Below are 20,796 nucleotides of genomic sequence, written 5' to 3' on the forward strand. Positions count from 1 at the left end.
TGTATAAGAATGCAACTGATTTCTGTACATTGATTTTGTATCCTGCATTTTTGCTAAATTCATTTATCAGTTCTAGCAGGCTTTTGGTGGAGTCCCTTGGATTTTCCATGTATAATATGTCATCTGCAAAAAGTGAAAGCTTAACTTCATCTTTGCCAATTTTGATGCCTTTGATTTCCTTTTGTTGTCTGGTTGCTGATGCTAGAACTTCCAACACTATGTTAAACAACGGTGGTGAGAGTGGACATCCCTGTCGTGTTCCTGATCTCAGGGAAAAAGCTCTCAGTTTTTCCCCATTGTGGATGATGTTGGCTGTGGGCTTTTCATAAATGGCTTTTATGATGTTTAAGTATGTTCCTTCTATTCCGACTTTCTCAAGGGTTTTTGTTAAGAAACGTTGCTGAATTTTGTCAAATGGCTTTTCTGCATCGATTGACAGGATCATATGGTTCTTATCTTTTATTAATGTGATGTATCACATTGATTGATTTGCGAATGTTGAACCAGCCCTGCATCCCAGGAATGAATCCCACTTGATCCTGGTGAATAACTCTTTTTATATGCTGTTGAATTCGATTTGCTAGTATCTTATTGAGAATTTTTGCATCCATATTCATCAGGGATATTGGCCTGTAGTTCTCATTTTTTCCTGGGTCTCTGTCTGGTTTAGGAATCAAAGTAATGCTGGCTTCATAGAATGAGTCTGGAAGTTTTCCTTCCCTTTCTATTTCTTGGAATAGCTTGAGAAGGATGGGTATTATCTCTGCTTTAAATGTCTGGTAGAACTCCCCTGGGAAGCCATCTGGTCCTGGACTATTATTTGTCGGGAGATTTTTGATGACTGATTCAAGTTCTTCACTGGTTATGGGTCTGTTCAAGCTTTCTATTTCCTCCTGATTGAGTTTTGGAAGCTTGTGGGTGTTTAGGAATTTGTCCATTTCTTCCAGGTTGTCCAGTTTGTTGGCATATACTTTTTCATAGTATTCCCTGATAATTGCTTGTATCTCTGAGGGATTGGTTGTAATAATTCCATTTTCATTCATGATTTTATCTATTTGCTTCATCTCCCTTTTCTTTTTGAGAAGCCTGGCTAGAGGTTTGTCAATTTTGTTTATTTTTTCAAAAAACCAACTCTTGGTTTCGTTGATCTGCTCTACAGTTTTTTTAGATTCTATGTTGTTTATTTCTGTTCTGATCTTTATTATTTCTCTTCTGCTGCTGGGTTTGGGGTGTCTTTACTGTTCTGCTTCTATTTCTTTTAGGTGTGCTGTTAGATTTTGTATTTGGGATTTTTTTGTTCCTTGAGTTGGACCTGGATTGCAATGTATTTTCCTCTCAGGGCTGCCTTCGCTGCATCCCAAAGCGTTTGGATTGTTGTATTTTCATTTTCATTTGTTTCCATATATTTTTTAATTTCTTTTCTAATTGCCTGGTTGACCCATTCATTCTTTAGTAGGGTGTTCTTTAACCTCCATGCTTTTGGAGGTTTTCCAGACTTTTTCCTGTGGTTGATTTCAAGCTTCACAGCATTGTGGTGTGAAAGTATGCATGGTACGATCTCAATTCTTGTATACTTATGAAGGGCTGTTTTGTGACCCAGTGTGTGATCTATCTTGGATGTTCCATGTACACTCGAGAAGAAAGTATATTCTTTTGCTTTGGGATACAGAGTTCTAAATATATCTGTCAAGTCCATCTGATCCAATGTATCATTCAGGGCCCTTGTTTCTTTATTGACCATGTGTCTATATGATCTATCCATTTCTGTAAGTGGAGTGTTAAAGTCCCCTGCAATTACCACATTCTTATCAATAAGGTTGCTTATGTTTGTGATTGTTTTATATATTTGGGGGCACCTGTATTCGGTGCATAGACATTTATAATTGTTAGCTCTTCCTGATGGATAGACCCCGTGATTATTATATAATGCCCTTCTTCATCTCTTGTTACAGCCTTTAATTTAAAGTCTAGTTTGTCTGATATAAGTATGGCTACTCCAGCTTTCTTTAGACTTCCAGTGGCATGATAAATAGTTCTCCATCCCCTCACTCTCAATCTGAAGGTGTCCTCAGGTCTAAACGAGTCTCTTGTAGACAGCAAATAGATGGGTCTTGTTTTTTTATCCATTCTGATACCCTATGTCTTTACGTTGGTGCATTTAGTCCATTTACATTCAGTGTTATAGAAAGATAAGGGTTTAGAGTCATTGTGATGTCTGTAGGTTTCATGCTTATAGCGATGTCTGTGGTACTTTGTCTCACAGGATCCCCCTTAGGATCTCTTGTAGGGCTGGTTTGGTGGCGACGAATTCCTTCAGTTTTTGTTTGTTTGGGAAGACCTTTATCTCTCCTTCTATTCTAAATGACAGACTTGCTGGATAAAGGATTCTCGGCTGTATATTTTTTTGTGTTCATCACATGGAAGATCTCCTGCCATTCTTTTCTGGCCTGCCAAGTTTCAGTAGAGAGCTCAGTCACGAGTCTTATAGGTCTCCCTTTATATGTTTCAGCACGTTTATCTCTGGCTGCTTTTAGAATATTCTCTTTATCCTTGTATTTTCCCAGTTTCACTATGATATGTTGTGCAGAAGATTGATTCAAGTTCCTTCTGAAGGGAGTTCTCTGTGCCTCTTGGATTTCAATGCCTTTTTCCTTCCCCAGATCCAGGAAGTTCTCAGCTATTATTTCTTCAAGTACACCTTCAGCACCTTTCCCTCTCTCTTCCTCCTCTGGAATACCAATTATGCGTATATTATTTCTCTTTAGTGCATCACTTAGTTCTCTAATTTTCCCCTCAAACTCCTGGATTTTTTTTATCTTTCTTTTTCTCAGCTTCTTCTTTTTCCATAATTTTATCTTCTAGTTTACCTATTCTCTCCTCTGCCTCTTCAATCCGAGCCGTAGTTGTCTCCATTTTATTTTGCAGCTCATGGATAGCATTTTTTAGCTCCTCCTGGCCGTTCCTTAGTCCCTTGATCTCTGTAGCAAGAGATACTCTGCTGTCCTTCATACTGTTTTCAAGGCCAGCGATTAATTTTATGACTATTATGCTAAATTCACTTTCTGTTATATTTTTTAAATCGTTTTTGATCAGTTTGTTAGCTGTCGTTATTTCCTGGACGTTTTTCTGAGGGGAATTCTTCCGTTCATTTTAGACAGTTCCTGGAGTGGTGCGGGACTGCGGGGCACTTCCCCTGTGCTGTCTTGAATAACTTGCGTTGTTGGCCGGGGCGGAGTCAGACCTGATGTCTTCCCCCAGCCCACCGCTGGGGCCACAGTCAGACTCGTGTGTGCCTTCTCTTCCCCTCTCCTAGGGGCGGGATTCACCGCGGGGTGGCGTGGCCCGTCTGGGCTACTTGCACACTGCCAGGCTTGTGGTGCTGGGGATCTGGTGTATTAGCTGGGGTGGATCGGCAAGGTTCACAGGGGTGGGAGGGGCAGGCTCAGCTTGCTTTTCCATTGAAGATCCGCTTTGGGAGGGGGTCAGACTGCTGGAGGGATGGATCCACAGATGCACAGCGTTGGGTGTTTGCGGGGTGCAAGCAAGTTCCCTGGCAGGAACTGGTTCCCTTTGGGATTTTGGCTGGGGAATGGACGTTGGAGATGGCGCTGGCGAGCACCTTTTTTCCCTGCCAAGATGAGTTATTTCGTCATGGGCTCAACGACTCTCCCTCCCATTGTCCTCCAGCCCTCCCGCTCTCTGAGCAGAGCTGTTAGCTTATAACTTTTCAGATGTCAAGTCCTGCTTGCTGTCGGAACACACTCTGTCCAGCCCCTCCGCTTTTGCAAGCCAGACTCAGGGGCTCTGCTTGGCCGGTGGTGCCCCTCTGCCCCGGCTCCCTCCCGCCAGTCCGTGGAGCGCACCACCGCCTCGCCACCCTTCCTACCCTCTTCCGTGGGCCTCTCGTCTGCACTTGGCTCCAGAGACTCCGTTCTGCTAGTCTTCTGGTGGTTTTCTGGGCTATTTAGGCAGCTATAGGTGGAATCTAAGTGATCAGCAGGACGCATGGTGAGCCTAGCATCCTCCTATGTCGCCATCTTCCCAGGATGTCTTCATCAGTTGCATTTTTAACACTAATAATGAAGCAACAGAAAGAGAAAGAAATTGATCCCATTCACAATTGCACCAAGAAGCATAAAATACCTAGGAATAAACCTAACCAAAGAAGTATAAGATGTGTATGCTGAAAACTATAGAATGGTTATGAAGAAAATTGAGGAAGACATAAAGAAATGGAAACCATTCCGTGCTCAATAATTGGAAGAATAAACATTGTTATAATGTCAATACTACCCAAAGCTATCTACACATTCAGTGGAGTCCCAATCAAAATTGCACCAGCATTCTTCTCAAAACTAGAACAAGCAATCCTAAAATTCATATGGAACCACAAAAGGCCCCGAATAGCCAAAGTAATTTTGAAGAAGAAACCAAAGCAGGAGGCATCACAATCCCAGACTTTAGCCTCTACTACAAAGCTGTCATCATCAAGACAGCATGGTATTGCACAAAAACAGACACATAGACCAATGGAATAGAATAGAAACCCCAGAATTAGACCCATGAAAGTATGGCCAACTAATCTTTGACAAAGCAGGAAAGACTATCCAATGGAAAAAAGACAGTCTCTTTAACAAATGGTGTTGGGAGAACCAGACAGCAACATGCATAAGGATGAATCTAGACCACTTTCTCACACCATTCACAAAAGTAAACTCAAAATGAATAAAGGACCTGAATGTGAGACAGGAACCCATCAAAACCCTAGAGGAGAAAGCAGGAGAAAACCTCTCTGACCTCAGCCATAGTAATTTCTTACATGACATATCCCCAAAGGCTAGGGAATTAAAAGCAAAAATGAACTGTTGGGACCTCATGAAGATGACAAGCTTGTGCACTGCCAAGGAAACAATCAACAGAACTAAAAGCCAAGCAACCAAATGGGAAAAGATATTTGCAAATGACATATCAGACACAGGGCTAGTATCCAAAATCTATAAATAGCTCACCAAACTGCACACCCAAAAGACAAATAATCCATTGAAGAAATGGGCAGAAGACATGAGTAGACACTTCTCTAAAGAGGGCATCCAGATGGCCAACAGGCACATGAAATGATGCTCAGTGTCGTTCCTTATAAGGGAAATACAAGTCAAAACCACACTCAGTTACCACTGCACACCAGTCTGAATGGCCAAAATGAATAAATCAGGAGACTATAGATGCTGGCGAGGATGTAGAGAAATGGGAACCCTCTTGCACTGTTGGTGGGAATGTAAACCGGTGCAGTCGCTCTCAAAACAGTGTGGATGTTCCTGAAAACAGTAAAAATAGATCTACCCTTTGACCCAGCAATAGCACTGCTAGGAATTTACCCAAGGGATACAGGAGTACTGATGCATAGGGGCACTTGTACCCAGTGTTTATAGCAGCACTTTCAACAATAGCCAAATTATGCAAAGAGGCTAAATGTCCATCAATTGATGAATGGATAAAGAAAGTGTGATTTGTATACATAATTTGTATACTATGTGGCAATGAGAAAGAATGAAATCTGGCCTTTTGTAGCAACGTGGATGGAACTGGAGAGTTTTATGCTAAGTGAAGTAAGTTATACAGGGAAATACATATACCTTATGTTTTCACTCTTATGTGGATCCTGAGAAACTTAACAGAAGACCATGGGGGAGGGGGGAAAAAAGCAGTTAGAGAGGGAGGGAGCCAAAATATAAGAGACTCTTAAAAACTGAGAACAAACAGGGTTGATGGGGGTTGGGAGGGATGGGAGTGTGGGTGATGGGTATTGAGGGGGGCACCAGTTGGAATGAGTACTGTGTGTTGTATGGAAACCAATTTGATAATAAATTTCATATTTTTAAAAATTAATTAATTAATTTAAAAAAAGTTTATGGTTTTGTGTCTCACAGTAATTAATTTGGAGTTTATTTTTGTGTGCAGTGTAAGGAACTGGTCCAGTTTTATTCTTTTGCATGTAACTGTTTAGTTTTCCTGGCACCATTTATTGAAGAGACTGCCTTTTCCCAATTACACATTATTACTTTCTTTGTTGTATATTAATCAACCATATAAGTGTGGGTTTATTTATTTATATGTGGAATTTAAGAAACCAAATAAATAAATGAACAAACAAAAAAGAGGCAAACAAGAAACCATACTCTTAAATGCAGGTAACAAACTGGTAGTTGCCAGAGAGGAGGTAGGTGGATGGGGGGGATAGGCGAAATAGATAAAGGAGATCAAGAATACACTTATCTTCAGGAATATTGAGTACCATATTGTTGACTCATTATATTATACACCTGAAACTAATATAACACTGTATGTTAATCATACTTCATTTAAAAAAAGAAAAAGGAAATAAAATGTTAAATTAGTCAACAAAACATGGCACTCAAATGCAATCTTTTATTGTATCCCACATTAGAAATAAATACTAAAAGGTATATCTTGGGTATATTTGGGTAAATTTGATATAGCATATATATTAGATAATTTAGTAACAATAATAAATTCCTTGAGTTGGTGATAATATTATGGTTATGAAGGCAAAAATCTTTGTTTTGAGGACATGTTTTTGAAGTGTGTGATAAGTAAATTCACGGATTATTATTCTTCCATTTATTCATTTTTTAGAATTAAAAGTATTCATTAGATCATATTAAAACTTGAGTTTACCTCCACAGAGCTTATTAAGGAGAGTGGAATATTGCTAGATCCTGGTAGAAAATAAAGGAATTATTTCAGGTCATCATATTCACCTTAAATCTGTGAAAAGGTAATAAATATATCCTGGCAGCCTAAATGTTTTTACTCAAATGCACCTGTTTTTTTGTTTGTTTGTTTGTTTGTTTGTTTTACTTTCTTAGTCAGAAGTGAAATATTCTTCTGGTTTCTACTTTATTTGGTGAAGAAAGGAGAAATAGGGGAACTTCATTAAAAGGGAAGAACTCTTCATAGTGGCTGATTTATTCTGGAATATTTTAGTTTTGGTTAAATGCTTATTAAAATTAGGGGCAGAAAATTATTTTAAAAACAATTTTATGGGGTGCCTGGTGGTTCTGTCAGTTAAGTGTCTGACTCTTGACTTTGGCTCAGGTTGTGATCTCAGAGTTTGTGAGTTCGAGCCTTGCATTGAATGGGGCTGTCAGGGTGGAATCTCCTTGGGATTCTTTCTTTGCCTGGCTCTCTCTCTCTCTCAAAATAAATAAATAAACTTAAAAAAGACAATTTTAGAAAAACTTGAATTTTATTTTGTTTTATTTTTAGATGAGGTTGGAATTGGACACAGATTTCATTGAGTTTATTCTACCCGAAGTATGCTCTTTCTCTTGTATGGTCCACTGTTACCTGTGGTATAATTTGCCTCTATTAAAACACTTGTGTTGGACATTAGACAGAAAAATAGATCATAGAACAAAGTCATGGTGGTTTTACTACAGTACCTGCATTGGAGGGAGGAATGATATTCTAATAGCAGCTTACTTTTGTCTGACATTGACAGTGCTATGTTAAAATGATCATTCTTCTTTCTCATAGTGGTAGATGAGATTCGCAGTTAGAATAGGAAGAAATTGTAGTCTACTTTTTAAGGAGACGGGTGATACTTTTTATCAAGGGAGGATGAGTGCCAGATATTTTAGTTACGATTCAGTGAAACAATGAATAAGTTACTTTCATTTTTCAGTCATGGTTAAATGTCATCTACCTTTTGATCCATGGTAAAAAAGGAACCTAAAGTTAGAAGAATATCTTCATCTTGCTAAATAGTTACATTTTAACTGATTTTTTTCTTTTTAAAATCAAGAGATATAAACAATGGTCGATTGATTTTAAACTAAGACCCAAGAGTATAAAACTCCCCAAATACATCATGTGTCATACTGGATGTGTGTTTTTTTAAAGGAATCTTTGACTAAAGTGCCCACCTTGACATTATTAAACACATGGTAGACCAAAGAACGCATGTGCCTACATTAATCTGTGTTGCCTTGAATCAAACCATTGCATAACCTAAAGGGATTGGTGTTAAAAATCGCCTCTACTCTGTAACAGCATATTAAAAAAAAAATCTTTTGGTTGGTTTTTCCAATTTAGAATATCCTTTAAAGTTTTAGCCGAGTCAGTGTAGAAATATTGTATGCTATTTTGAAGCAATTGGCTAACTTCCTTAAAAGAAGGAGAAATCAACACAAGTTTCATCATAGGACTTTTTTTTTTTTTTATTGCAGCATTTCTACATCTGCTGGGAAAATGGAGTTTCACTGTTACAGAATTAGTAGATGTGGCCAGAACATAGGATTAGTCAGATAGTTAAATAATTAATTACTGAAAGCTCTGCTTCCTTTTCAAATGCATTTCCAATTTGTTTCATGAGTTATCTCTCTTACCCAGGCGCATTGATGATGACAAGGGAAGGACCCATGAGCTGGAGCACTCGGCTATAAAATGTATGAGAGGAATTCTCTACTGCTATATGCGTCAGGCCGATAAGGTAAAACACTGTAGTGTGGACTGGAATTCTCACATCGTTCTGAAGGATTAATTTAACCAGTATAGCAATAGCATCTTCTAAAGAAGAATGTACTTTCAAAAGGTAAAGTCACATCCTAGAGCAGTCTAGATAGCTTAAAACAGCCCTGCCTTCCCAGCCCAGGGTTTGAAATACTGAAATTAAAGAAACACCGTAAGCAAGAGGTGACTGAGAATTGTTATTTAGGCTTTAATTTGTTTGTATGTTGGATCTGGTGTTTGCTTGATAAAGACTCAGTTTCTCAGGAACGTTACAATATCCATAATTGTAACCAATATATTACTTAAGAAAATTCTTATCCAAATCCTTTTGCACATGTGCTTGCCCTGGCTTAATTGAACTTTAAAAATACTTCATCATTTACATGTAAAGAGGACAGGAATTTTTGGCTGAGAAAATAGCAGATTTTACAGGGATATTGTGGAAAGTAAAATAATATACATAAAAATCAGTAATTATAATAATTATTATTAAAATAATATACATAATAAAAAGTCTAAGATTCTATGCAAATATAAGATGATAATTCTCCTACTTACCTACATATCTGTGTCCCTGGGTCCATATACATCAGTGAGTATATGAGTCTCCAAGATCATCCCCAGGTTTGATGATTCAGTAGCAAAGATGTACATTAGTAATTATGAATGTTTTATGTTTTTATCACTTAATATTTTATGTTTTTATGTAAATATTACATTAAGTTTTTGTGATTGTATATTTTTTTAAGATCTGTATCTGAAGTCAAAACTGAAAAAAAAATTATACTCTATCAGAATGTGGCAACAAGAAAATGTTAGTTGGCAGAAAAAGTAAATTTATTCACCAGCTCATAATAGAGATATGTAACAAACCTGTAATTGTCTACTGAGATTTGACTTTGCAAATCATTATTATAAAGGTTTTTCAGTGCTTGAAATAAATCATATTGTCATACTTGACTTAAACTAGTATGTCATATATATTGAAGTAATTGTGATTAATTTTTTTTTTTCCTAAGTGTGGGAAGTTTACTGTTTATTTCACATTTATCATCTCATGAATGCCTAATGTCTGTGAATTAACTTTTTTCTCAAGGAAACATTGTGAGACCAGTGAATTTCATATGTTTATTAAGCAAGCTGACAGACTTAAATAAGTAATGTTTATCAAAAAGAAGGAAATGATGATAAAAAAGGGTCTTTGTGGCTTAACCAATTGTTAATATCCCTTTCTGAATATTACTCAACCTTACTAACCAATCTTCACAATTATGTGTTCTTTTGAATACAGCTTAATCTGTCCTGAATTTCTTAAATTATAAAGAATTAACATTTCTTTCCTTTGTGTAGTTATGATGTTAGACAAAGTAAATGTGAGTTGTAAGAAGGTGTAGATCATATTAGGATTAGGTATGTATGCATACCACAAAATACAGGGTTTTACATATTTTAAAGCATTTTTATTGTTGTAATCTTTTTTGATCCCCATAACCTTCTAGAGTAGGAATGAAGGATATTTTCATAATTCACATGTGACTGTGAAGGACTGACTCAGAGATTTAACCACACATGCCCGGCTCACTGCCTCCTACCAAACCTTCACCTCATTGATGCCCACCATTTTCTTCATGATTCTATAGCTGTAGAAATATGTAGTAGAATATTTAAAATATGTTTGCATATTTTAAAATGTGAAATATATATTTTTTGCCTTTTTTGTAAAACTAACGTGAAGTGTATTTATAGCAATAATTTTTTATTTGACTTCAAGGTTTATTTTCTTTGTCTTCTGAAGTAAAATCATGACATGCTTCCTGACACATTTTCTAAAAATACTACTGAAAAGATTTTAATTCATTATGCATTTGAATGAATAGAGTTGTCCTTGATTTGCAGAATGTAGAGCGATCTGATTTCTATTATTATCTTTCCACTTACTTATCTTAATGCCTACTTAGTCATATTAGGAATTGTTTTTTACCTTTAAATGTTCATATTCTCTCATTTATTCTATTTTCTAATACCATCACCACCCCCACCCCCACCCCCACCCCTGGGAGAAGTATTCAGAATTTTTCAAAATAAATTCAATTTCCTTTGAGTAGTTTGGAAGGCACGGATTTCCTTTATAATGGGCTATGAACGTTTCTGTCCCTAGCTATCTATATAAAAAATTTGTCTAAAATGTTACTGAGTAGTTTCTAGTTTATTAAAAGTCATTAAAATTTTATAAAATTTATTCTTCCGGGATTCCCTTATGAGATGGTATTCCCACCTAAATTCTGTGTTAGGTCTATAAATTAAGAATGGATGACAAATTACTCACCTTTTCATAAATGATAAGCTGTTTATTCACAATTATTTAAGTTTCCAGGAAAAATCTAAAAATACAAGTTGAGAAAACATTATTTTAGATTTTTTTGGTTTAGAAAATTTTGCCTTAATTGTTCTTTATTTTTACTTTCCAGGTGCCCAACATATAAAATACTGATTAATGTCCCTTTTTTTGTTTGTTTGTTTTTTTGTTTTTTTGTTTTTTTGTTTTTTTTTACTGATTTCAAGAATAGTTGTTCTCTACAATTCACATATAATAATGCCTCATTAATTTTCAAAGCTTCTATAGTCTGGGTCTTCTTTTTTCCCCTGGCACAGTGATTGAATATAATATAAATTCTCATACTGGGTACTTGTGTATCTTGAAGACAAATGACAAACACTATGTTATCAACTGTAGCAATAACTTTTTTTTTTAATGTTTATTTACTTATTTTGAGAGAGAGAGCTCATACAAGCACGGGATGGGTAGAGACAGACGGAGAGAGAGAGAATCCCAAACAGTCTCCAAGCTGTCAGCGCAGAGCCCTTCACAGGGCTCAATCTCATGAACTGTTAAGACCATGACCTGAACTGAAATCAAGGGTTGGACACTTAAATGACTTACCCACCCCGGTGCCCTGTCGTAATAACTTTCTTAAACTAATAAAAACCTTATTCTTTCAGATCTTTATCAATAGGTAAAATGTATTTTATTTTAATTTAAGCATATTTTTGTCTGAGAGCCCAGAGTAATGTTCATCACTTTGAGATAATAATCATGGTAGTGTAAAAGGGGTGACCGCATTGATTTCTATTTGTGTAGACTAAGACTGTAGCCAGCAGTTTCAGATACTGAGAATGGATAGCCTTCTCATCTTCTTCTGTTAATACTGGATGTCTTGGTCATTTTATAGATAGAAGATATACATCTCTACCTTCATCCTCATCCTCTCATTCCTAACTATCTAATGGTAGGGCCTTGCTTTCAGTTTCTTGACTTCAGTCATAAGGAAGGCTATGCATTTGTTTATGGAGTATTTGCAGGGCTCTTGAGGGTGTGCAAAAATATATTAGCCCTTTAGCACAGTAGTGTCCAGTGAACTTTCTGTGATGGTAGACATGCTCTGTATTACTGTGTTGAACTTTGAAGAAGCCCCTAAGCACATACGGCTATTTGATATGTAGTCAGTGTAAATGAGGGACTGAATTTCTAAACTTTGTTTAATTGTAATTTAATTAGTTGCCTGTAGCTAGTGGCTCTATATCGGATAGTGTAACTTGTAGAAGCTTAAAGATAGTAAGAGTGTATAAAAAGAGAGAAGAAATTTTGAAGAATAAACACCCTGATGTAGGAGTCCAGGGAAAGGAATTTGAGGTACAGTTCAGAAGGGACTTCATAAAAGAAGGTGTTTTTTGGAGATAGAGTTTTAAATATGAGAAGAAATTTGAAGGTGAGGAAGAGAATATAGCTCCATGTGCTTTCTTAGCCAAGTGAAACAAGACAAAATCATAACCATGCAGATATTATCATCACTTATATCTTTTCAAGGAGGAAAAGCTTCACATATAGCTTTGATTTATTCTATCCATTCTCTGTTTTTATTCATCTCATAATTTCAGGGGCTGGCATAGTACTTGGCATATGATTGGTATCAGAAGATGTTTGCCAAATTGAATTGAACAAGCCCTAAAAAAGTAGATAGATTTTTTTTTTCCCTTGGAGGCTGTTAGGTCATTTAGTATTTACTTAGTATTCTAAAATGGTTTGATTTTATATGCAGTTGATAAGTACAGGTATGATCTATGTTCTCTTGGAATTGGTGTCTTGTAAGGAGAGTATATGTGGCAAAGGAAATGAAAAGAAAGGAGCATAGGTTACAATTTGTGATCCTTAGAGAAGGAAATAGCATTTGAAGTTTTGAACACCAACTGAATTAGAATGAGATCTGAAGCACTTTTTCATTGAGTGTCATAGAAGCATTTTCAAATAGCAATACAGTGGGTTGTAATCACTGAAATCCTGTCCCACAGACTGAACCATTATTTGACTCTAAAATAAAATGATACAAAACGGTTGCAAAAGCCATTGCTACCGCATTAACAAGGTCCCTACTACACTTTATTTGCTATTTGTGAAATAATTAAATATTCAACAATCATGTTAACTATTAAAATTAGTAGTTATGAGTTTTTTTCTGTTTTCTTTCTTTAGAAAAAAATAACATTTCTGCTTTGCTCTGTCCTCTGCTTTTAAGCTATAGCTTTCGTCATTAAAAAGTTTCATGAAAAATAATTTATAACTTCTAAAGTTGGATGAAAATGTGAGTTATGAGTACTATTTGAATTTTGTGTTTGATTCTAGGTCCAGCAGTTTAAGCAGGACCCACGCCCAGCAACCTGTCTTCACTCTGTTTTCAATGTGCATACGGGAGATGAGATCCTCTCCCATGAGGAATATGGCCATCTTCAGGTAAAAGGAGAAGACTACAGGTTTTCTTCTTCTCTGTGTACACTCAGGTTGTAGAAGATTTTAGGGTATTTATAAATTTCATAAAATAGATTTCATAAATTGTTTAAAATAAAAGTAGAAAACCAACCATAAAATGGAGAAGTGAAATGAAAACTGCCAGGGCTGAGTTAGTTATTGTGATTGAGCATTAAGTCAGACTGAGGTCTTGGTCTGCAAGCAAAAAAGGGCAAGTGGATGGTTTATAATATTATTACTGTCTAAAAGAAGGGCTCTCACTGTTCTTTCCATGACAAAAGCTTGTACTTATAAAATTTAGAAGAACTTCAACACGTAGGAACTAGGGAATAAAAGACAGTTGACAGTGATATAACAGCAAATCAGAAATTTTTGTTACATGACAGCTCATTTTTGATATATCAACCTTCAACAAAGCTATAAACATACCCTTAAATGTAATTCCAAAAGGCATTGCTGGAGTCTATAAATTTTGTCTTATATAGTATATTAAATTTTATACCTAGGCTAACCATGCACTGTAGGATTTTGTTTTGTTTTCACTTTTTTTTCCTCATATCTGTGTACTTCTTTTAGCTGGACATCCTGTTGCCTTGTTTTTAGGATATAAGTATTATATATGCTATTTATCTTTAATGAGTTTTCTTCCTTCTCATCATTTGGTTCTGCTGTCTTTAGGACAGAATACTTATTATTCATATATTCCTTACTAAAATAAGAGTATGTCCTTTTTATAGTCCCTCTCTCTCTAGAGATCTGAAATGTCTTACTTTAGTATGACTTCTTTAGACATAGAAAGCACAGTGTCCCCATTTCTATGTGGCAGAAACTCTTACACTTATTTCTAACCAATTCCTTGGGGAATTATTAGTATTATATGTTGCTCTACCTTCTCCTTATAATTATAACATAATTAGGTTTTATGTACCTTTTGCTTTGACAAATATGTTTACTGTTTGAAATAGGATTTCCAGAAGATAATGGTTCATTTATTTTTGTATCCCAGAATTTAAGCTTAGTGCCTGGCTCATAGCAGATTTTAAATAAATGCTGGTCAACCTGTTATTTGGCTGTTTCTGTACAGTTTGCCACTTGATGATATTTTCTCACAGAAGCATCCCAGAAATGAGAGCAAAGAGCTCTTGGAAGTGTAGTTTGTAAATGGTTATCCATAGTGATAAAATTTCTTTGAAGTCATTTCTAATAGGCCAGTATCAGTGTTTACATGTAAGAAAATATTTGGGTAAACCTGGCAGTGGTTTGAAGCTCTTTTCCACCATGTTCTGAGAAAGGCCATTCAAAAGTTTATGTCAGTCTAAAAAACCTAAACCCAGAATCTTGTATCTTTCTGTCTGGCTTACTTGGACCTTGACAAGACCCTTACACCCACTGGACTTTGAATGCTGAGAAGTCAGGAGACATCTAAGATAGTTCTGCTTCCTGAGAGAGCCACCTACTCTGCCAGGACCTGGTGGTGGTTTTAGGTAGTTTCAGTGAGCATCTTTGCTGCAAGAATTTTCGCTGCATGTATTTTCACCGCATAACTAATTGGCTGTAAGGCAATTTTACTTTGAAAGATAAAATCACAAAAAATAAAAGAGGGACATTAAAAAGGACATAATATAACATGAAAAACAAATGACAAAATTAAAAAGTCTTTTTTGTGAAATACCAAATGCTAAATGCATTTAAAATATGTATAGATTCATGGGAACATTGTGCAAATAACTGGTTTTATTTTTTGGATGTACCTGAGCATTTTTTTTCAAAATCTTTGGTTCAGAGTTAATACATCTTTCTTACTTGTTGATTTTCTCCTCATTTGGCATTATACTTTTTCATTATTCACTAAAATTTCTTCCTTCACTGAGAGGGATATCAGTTTCCAAATACTAGGGTGCGTATTTGTAATTGGTCTTTGCATTGCGTTGTGAAAGACATCTACCCTGTTGTTTGTTCTTGGCATCTTGTCACATGTTTATTCCTAGACATTTGATGGTTCTCTGGGAAATGTGGGTTCAAAACTCTGTGTCATTACATAGACCATTATGAGGTCTAAGATTTATATAATACAAAAAGTATGGAATACAAAAAGATGATTATGAAAATATAAGACATATAATATAAAAGTGGGAGTTTCACATCAATGGAGAAATAAAACCAAACTGTCAAATCAAACTGTCAACCAGTTATTTTTTTTATCTTTTACGGCCAAATTGCCTCATGGCCATTTAGTTTAGTGGAGAAAATATACACACTGATAATGTTTGCAGTAAAATGCTTGTGACAAAGATGTCTAAGGCAAAGATGATTGGGCAGAGATACCCAACACACCTGACAGCACAGGCATGCTTTGTCCAAGGCGTCTCAGACACAAATAATTTTCTGCCCCAGCTTTCTGTCAGTTCCTTGGTAAGGATTGGAGGAAAGTTGAGGAAGGTACAAGACACCAAAGCTGTGGGAGGGTAATAATCTTCTGGGTTAGAATCACATAAGGACAAAATTACATTGTGCTTTATCTTTGTTTTTAAATAATCATTTTCCTAGCTAATTTTTTACTGTTTCCTATGTATGTGTTTGTTTATTATATAACAGCTTTATTAAGAAACAATTCATATAACATACAATTCACCTATTTAAAGTGTACAATTCATTGATTTTTATAATACAGAGTTGTACAACCACTATCATAGTCAATTTCAGAATATTCTCATTATCCCATAAAGAAATCTGTGCTCATTAGCAGTCACTCCCCATCTCCCACAAAGCCCCCCGCCCTAGGCAATCACCAGTCTTTCTATTTCTATAAATACTCCTATTCTGTAAATTTTATATACATGGAATCATACAATATATGGTCTTTTGTGACTGGCTTCTTTAGCATATATTCAAGGTTTGTCTTTGTTGTAGTGTTTATCTTTCACTATTTGTTTCCTTAAGACAATTTACACATCCCCTTCAGGATTTTTGTGAGAATCTTTTTTTGCTAAAGTGGACATTATTGTCTTTATTTTCTTTTCTATCATATAATGTCTATCTTTAATAGACAGACTAAAAGAAAAAAATGTCATTTGTTTATAAAACTCATTTGTTCATAAATATATTTTAAATTCTATGCTATACCATTGATTAAAATCAGTATGTCCCTGCAGTTGCTTACATCAACTGTGCATTCTCTGAGAATAAGACTGTTTTCAAGATTTGCTGCCTATTATTTATGGTGTACTGGCAAAGTCCTAATGTCTTACGTGCCAAATAACTTTTTCATTTACATACATTTGAGATGAATTGACATTACATAGCTGCCTGTGGGGCAAAACTACTTCAAAGTAGGGTAAGTTAGACTCAGAATTTGGAAATAAATCTTCTAAAACAAATGTTACAGAAACAGTTGCTAACAGTTCTATTTGTGGCCATTTTCCTAATCAGATATTAACCATCACAGGGAATTTGAGGATTTTAGAGTTTTATATTCAAAGCTGGGATTTTATTAGGAACTAAAAAAAGAAATAGTTTTTATTTGCCACTATTAGAGCAAATGACTTGTAATTTTAGCTCCTTCATAACATAGTCTTTCTGTTATTTCCTTTAACCTTTTAATATTGTTTTTCAGATAAATACAGTGTCACTGTATCTCCTTTACCTTGTGGAAATGATTTCCTCAGGACTCCAGATTATCTATAACACTGATGAGGTATGAATTTCCCAAATTCTAGTACTAAATTTCATCTCTGAAAATATCTTTTTTCCTTTTCCTTTTTAAAACTTATTTTATAAATGACTTATTCATATAATCAGATATTGGATTTTGGATCTGGGATCAAGAATGTTTATATTTTCAATGCGAAGCACTTTAAAAATGAATGAAATGGGGCGCCTGGGTGGCTCAGTCGGTTAAGCGTCCGACTTCGGCTCAGGTCATGATCTCACGGTCAGTGAGTTCAAGCCCCGCGTCGGGCTCTGTGCTGACAGCTCAGAGCCTGGAGCCTGTTTCAGAGTCTGTGTCTCCCTCTCTCTGACCCTCCCCCATTCATGCTCTGTCTCTCTCTGTCTCAAAAATAAACAAACGTTAAAAAAAAATTTTTTTAAATGAATGAAATATATGAAGATTGCAAAGCTTTACACCTATGAAGTCTCTGCTTCAGGTGATCTGAATGAAATAAAAACTTGTAACTTTCAGAAAATTTTAGTAACAGTGAAGGTAAAATAGCATTTGCAAATTTTCTTAGAGTTTTTTTGTCTTTTTTTTTTTCATATTGTTACTTTTTGTAATCCATCTTTTTAAAAGTAAAAAGATACTTATATATTTTTTTTGTGGGAACCTCGGTAGGTTTCTTGATGTTTTTTTAAAAAATCAATACAATGTTCTTATTAGAAAATTTAAAAAGATGAAAAGCATCCCTTTCATAGGCACTAATGCTTGAACAGATGCGCATGCTGACACATTTTGAAATATGCCACAGTGGGAGCAAAACGTTTTTATTGTTGAAATGGTACATAGAGTAAGACTCCATCAAAGAGCAGGTATGCTATATATACTTGTTATTATTTCTGTGCGATGATCCATTCAGGGAGAACAAATGTATTATAAAATTAACACCCCAGTCATCATGGGACTGCAGTGAGGGTGCTGTGAAATGGTATATGTAGTCCTGTCCTCCAGTAGTGTATAGTCTTTTACATCCTTCCAGTTGTGTTTTTTTAATAGTAAGGAGAGTCTATTTAGATGTTCAGATAAATAGTAAAGAAGTAATTAATAGTACCCACTTACGGTTTCTTCTGTTTGATCTCTCAAAGAATTACATGTTTTATTTCATCCAAATAGTTCTCAGTTTTTATAGTATTGTGAAATAGTGGTATTCAGAGATTTTGGGTTGGGGAAGATGTGGAAGAGTCCTATTTCAGACCAATTTAAGCAGCATCCTAAAACACAAAACAAATGGAAGAAGCTTGATTCTGACTAAGGACAGAAAGGCTCCTAGAACCAGCACATAGAGTTTTTCTAAGAAATTCCAAGATATCCATTATTAGAAGCAACAACTAACATCGAAAATTGCAAGTGGCTTCCCAGTAATGTCACTGATAGTAGTGGTAAGATTGCTTTAGTTAGTGGTAACATTGTTTTGTTTGGCAGTTTGTCTTAATTTTTAATTTTTAACATTTTATTTTTTGCTTTCTCCATAACTACCATAGTTCATTTTAAATCTTCAGTTATCAACTGACAGTTTTCAAAAATGTGATACTGCTTTACCCTTTCCATTCTTTTTTATATGATTTGAATATACTTAAGCAATTTTGATATCTTCTTCTTAAGCTTTCTTTTCTCTTTTTTTTTCTTATTTTTTTCCTTACCCTTACAGTTTTTATTCAGTAGATATAAAATTTTTATGTAACAAATTTCAATAGGCCTTTAACATGTATACTTAAAATCCTAGAATAACAAAACATGTTATTGAGGCTCACCATCTTTTTCCTTGAGTTTGCATGTACTGTGTCAGAAATTATATCGAGAAGCAATAAATGGTCCTGCATAGAATCTTTCAGAGAATGAAATTCCTTCTCTCTAATTATTTCAGAGAAGTGAATCCTTTGTAAGATAGTACAACTTGGAACCATTTCTTTTTAATTATAAGCTATACCCCGAATGGCAGGTTTGTAGCCCTGCCTCTTTTCTTCATTCCCAACCACATCATATCTCAGGACAACCTATAGACCTTTCTCTGTTTACTGTCAAATTTTTAATTTACCCAAATCTTTATTTTTTTAGGATTGAAGACTACAGAGTTTACATACATACCCAACACACACACACAGACACTTAATATACATACTGTCGACACTTTGGTTTATTTAAAAAAAATTTTTTGTGTGTTTATTTTTAAGAGAGAGAGTGTGAGCAGATGAGGGGCAGAGAGAGAGGGAGACACAATCTGAAGCAGTCTCCAATCTCTGAGCTGTCAGCACAGAGCCTGACATGGGATTCGAACTTGCAGACTGTGAGATCATGACCTGAGCTGAAGTCAGATGCTTAACCGACTGAGCTACCCAGGCGCCCCTATTTTTTAATGAATCATTTTCCTTAATTTAACAGCTTATCATCATATCTTTCCTGATTCACTTGTTTTTATACACTTTGTACCCATATTGTATTTCCTTAAGGAAAAGGCCATTGTCTTTTTTTTTTTAACGTTTATTTATTTATTTTTAAGAGAGAGAGAAAGAGAGACACAGAACAAGCATAGGAAGGGCAGAGAGAGAGGGGGAGACACAGAATCCGAAGCAGGCTCCAGGTTCCGAGCTGTCAGCACAGAGCCCGGTGCGGGACTCGAACTCACAAACTGGGAGATAATGACCTAAGCCTAAGTTGGACGCTTAACCAATTGAGCCACCCAGGCGCCCCAAGACCATTGTTTTAAGGGTATGCTTCTTACGGTGGTGTGTAAAATAGTGAGTGCCAGTGTTTGAGCCCATGAATCTTGCTGGGGAACATATTTCCTAAAGGCAGGAACATTAGCGTATTTTCATGTGCCATGTCTTGTGGTTACCCAGTATAAATTGGTGTCTATAGAAGTATTGCCATGAACTTTTGCAAATTGGATTTTTATTTAAAGGAAAAAAAAAAAAAAAACGTGGGGGTGCTTGAGTGGCTCAGTCAGTTGAGCGTAGGACTTCGGCTCAGGTCATGATCTCGTGGTCTGTCAGTTCGAGTCCCGCATGGGCTGTGTGCTGACAGCTCAGAACCTGGAGCCTACTTCGGATTCTGCGTCTCCCTCTCTCACCGCTCCTCCCCTCCTCACGCTGTCTCTCTGTCACAAAATAAATAAACTTTTTTAAAAAATTAAATAAAATAAACAAATAAATAAAAAACTGTGAAAGAGGCAACCTTCTATAGTTCTTTCCTGGCACTCTTACTTGCTTTCTCTTCTTTATCTGGACAGAAACCCATAATGTATGTTAAAGTTACATATTTTAATAAAAGTTTATAAGTCTTTTATATATATATATACACCATAAAGTTCACCTAAGTCTGTCCTTCCCTCTATTAATGGAGATAACTCACATTTGTTGGAGTGGAGAAATGTAATGAACTAACACATGTAATTCAATGTCTTGTTTCATGACATTTTCCACAAATAAATTTCCTAAAAGTAGATTAAAAGAAACAAGAATCATTCAGAAATGGGTCCAGAGAAACTTACTTTATTTAAAAAATCAAGGACCCACCCCCCAATTTGTATAACAAATGATTTTTTCCTTTATGTTTAAGATAATTTTTTCTTAAAAGGTTGAAAACCACAGTTTGGCGACCCCACAACTATAAATATTAAAGAGGACTTTGAAAGTGAAGATATACAAGGTTAAAATTTTGTTCTCCCTTCTTAAGTTTTAGATTTGCTTTTATTAATTTTTTAATTTTTTTTAATGTTTATTTATTCTTTGAGTGAGAGAGAGAGAGAGAGCAT

The 20,796-nt window shown here is 35.6% G+C and overlaps 1 protein-coding gene across 7 annotated transcripts in view; it reads left to right on the plus strand.

Annotated features, from left to right (window-relative positions):
• Nucleotides 1-20,796, plus strand: part of PHKB (phosphorylase kinase regulatory subunit beta) — a 258,715-nt gene that overhangs the window by 58,552 nt on the left and 179,367 nt on the right. For 6 of the 7 annotated variants that reach the window (XM_049620920.1, XM_049620912.1, XM_049620914.1 and 3 more), the window contains 3 exons: nt 8,413-8,512; nt 13,211-13,318; nt 16,947-17,027. In XM_049620920.1, the coding sequence (XP_049476877.1) occupies nt 8,413-8,512; nt 13,211-13,318; nt 16,947-17,027 (289 nt within the window). Of the gene's footprint in view, nt 1-6,704; nt 6,797-8,412; nt 8,513-13,210; nt 13,319-16,946; nt 17,028-20,796 lie in introns of all 7 variants that reach the window. The other variant, XM_049620918.1, reaches the window with a different exon arrangement.

The sequence above is a fragment of the Panthera uncia genome (assembly GCF_023721935.1).
Source record: "Panthera uncia isolate 11264 chromosome E2 unlocalized genomic scaffold, Puncia_PCG_1.0 HiC_scaffold_19, whole genome shotgun sequence".
Classification (NCBI taxonomy): Eukaryota; Metazoa; Chordata; class Mammalia; order Carnivora; family Felidae; genus Panthera; species Panthera uncia.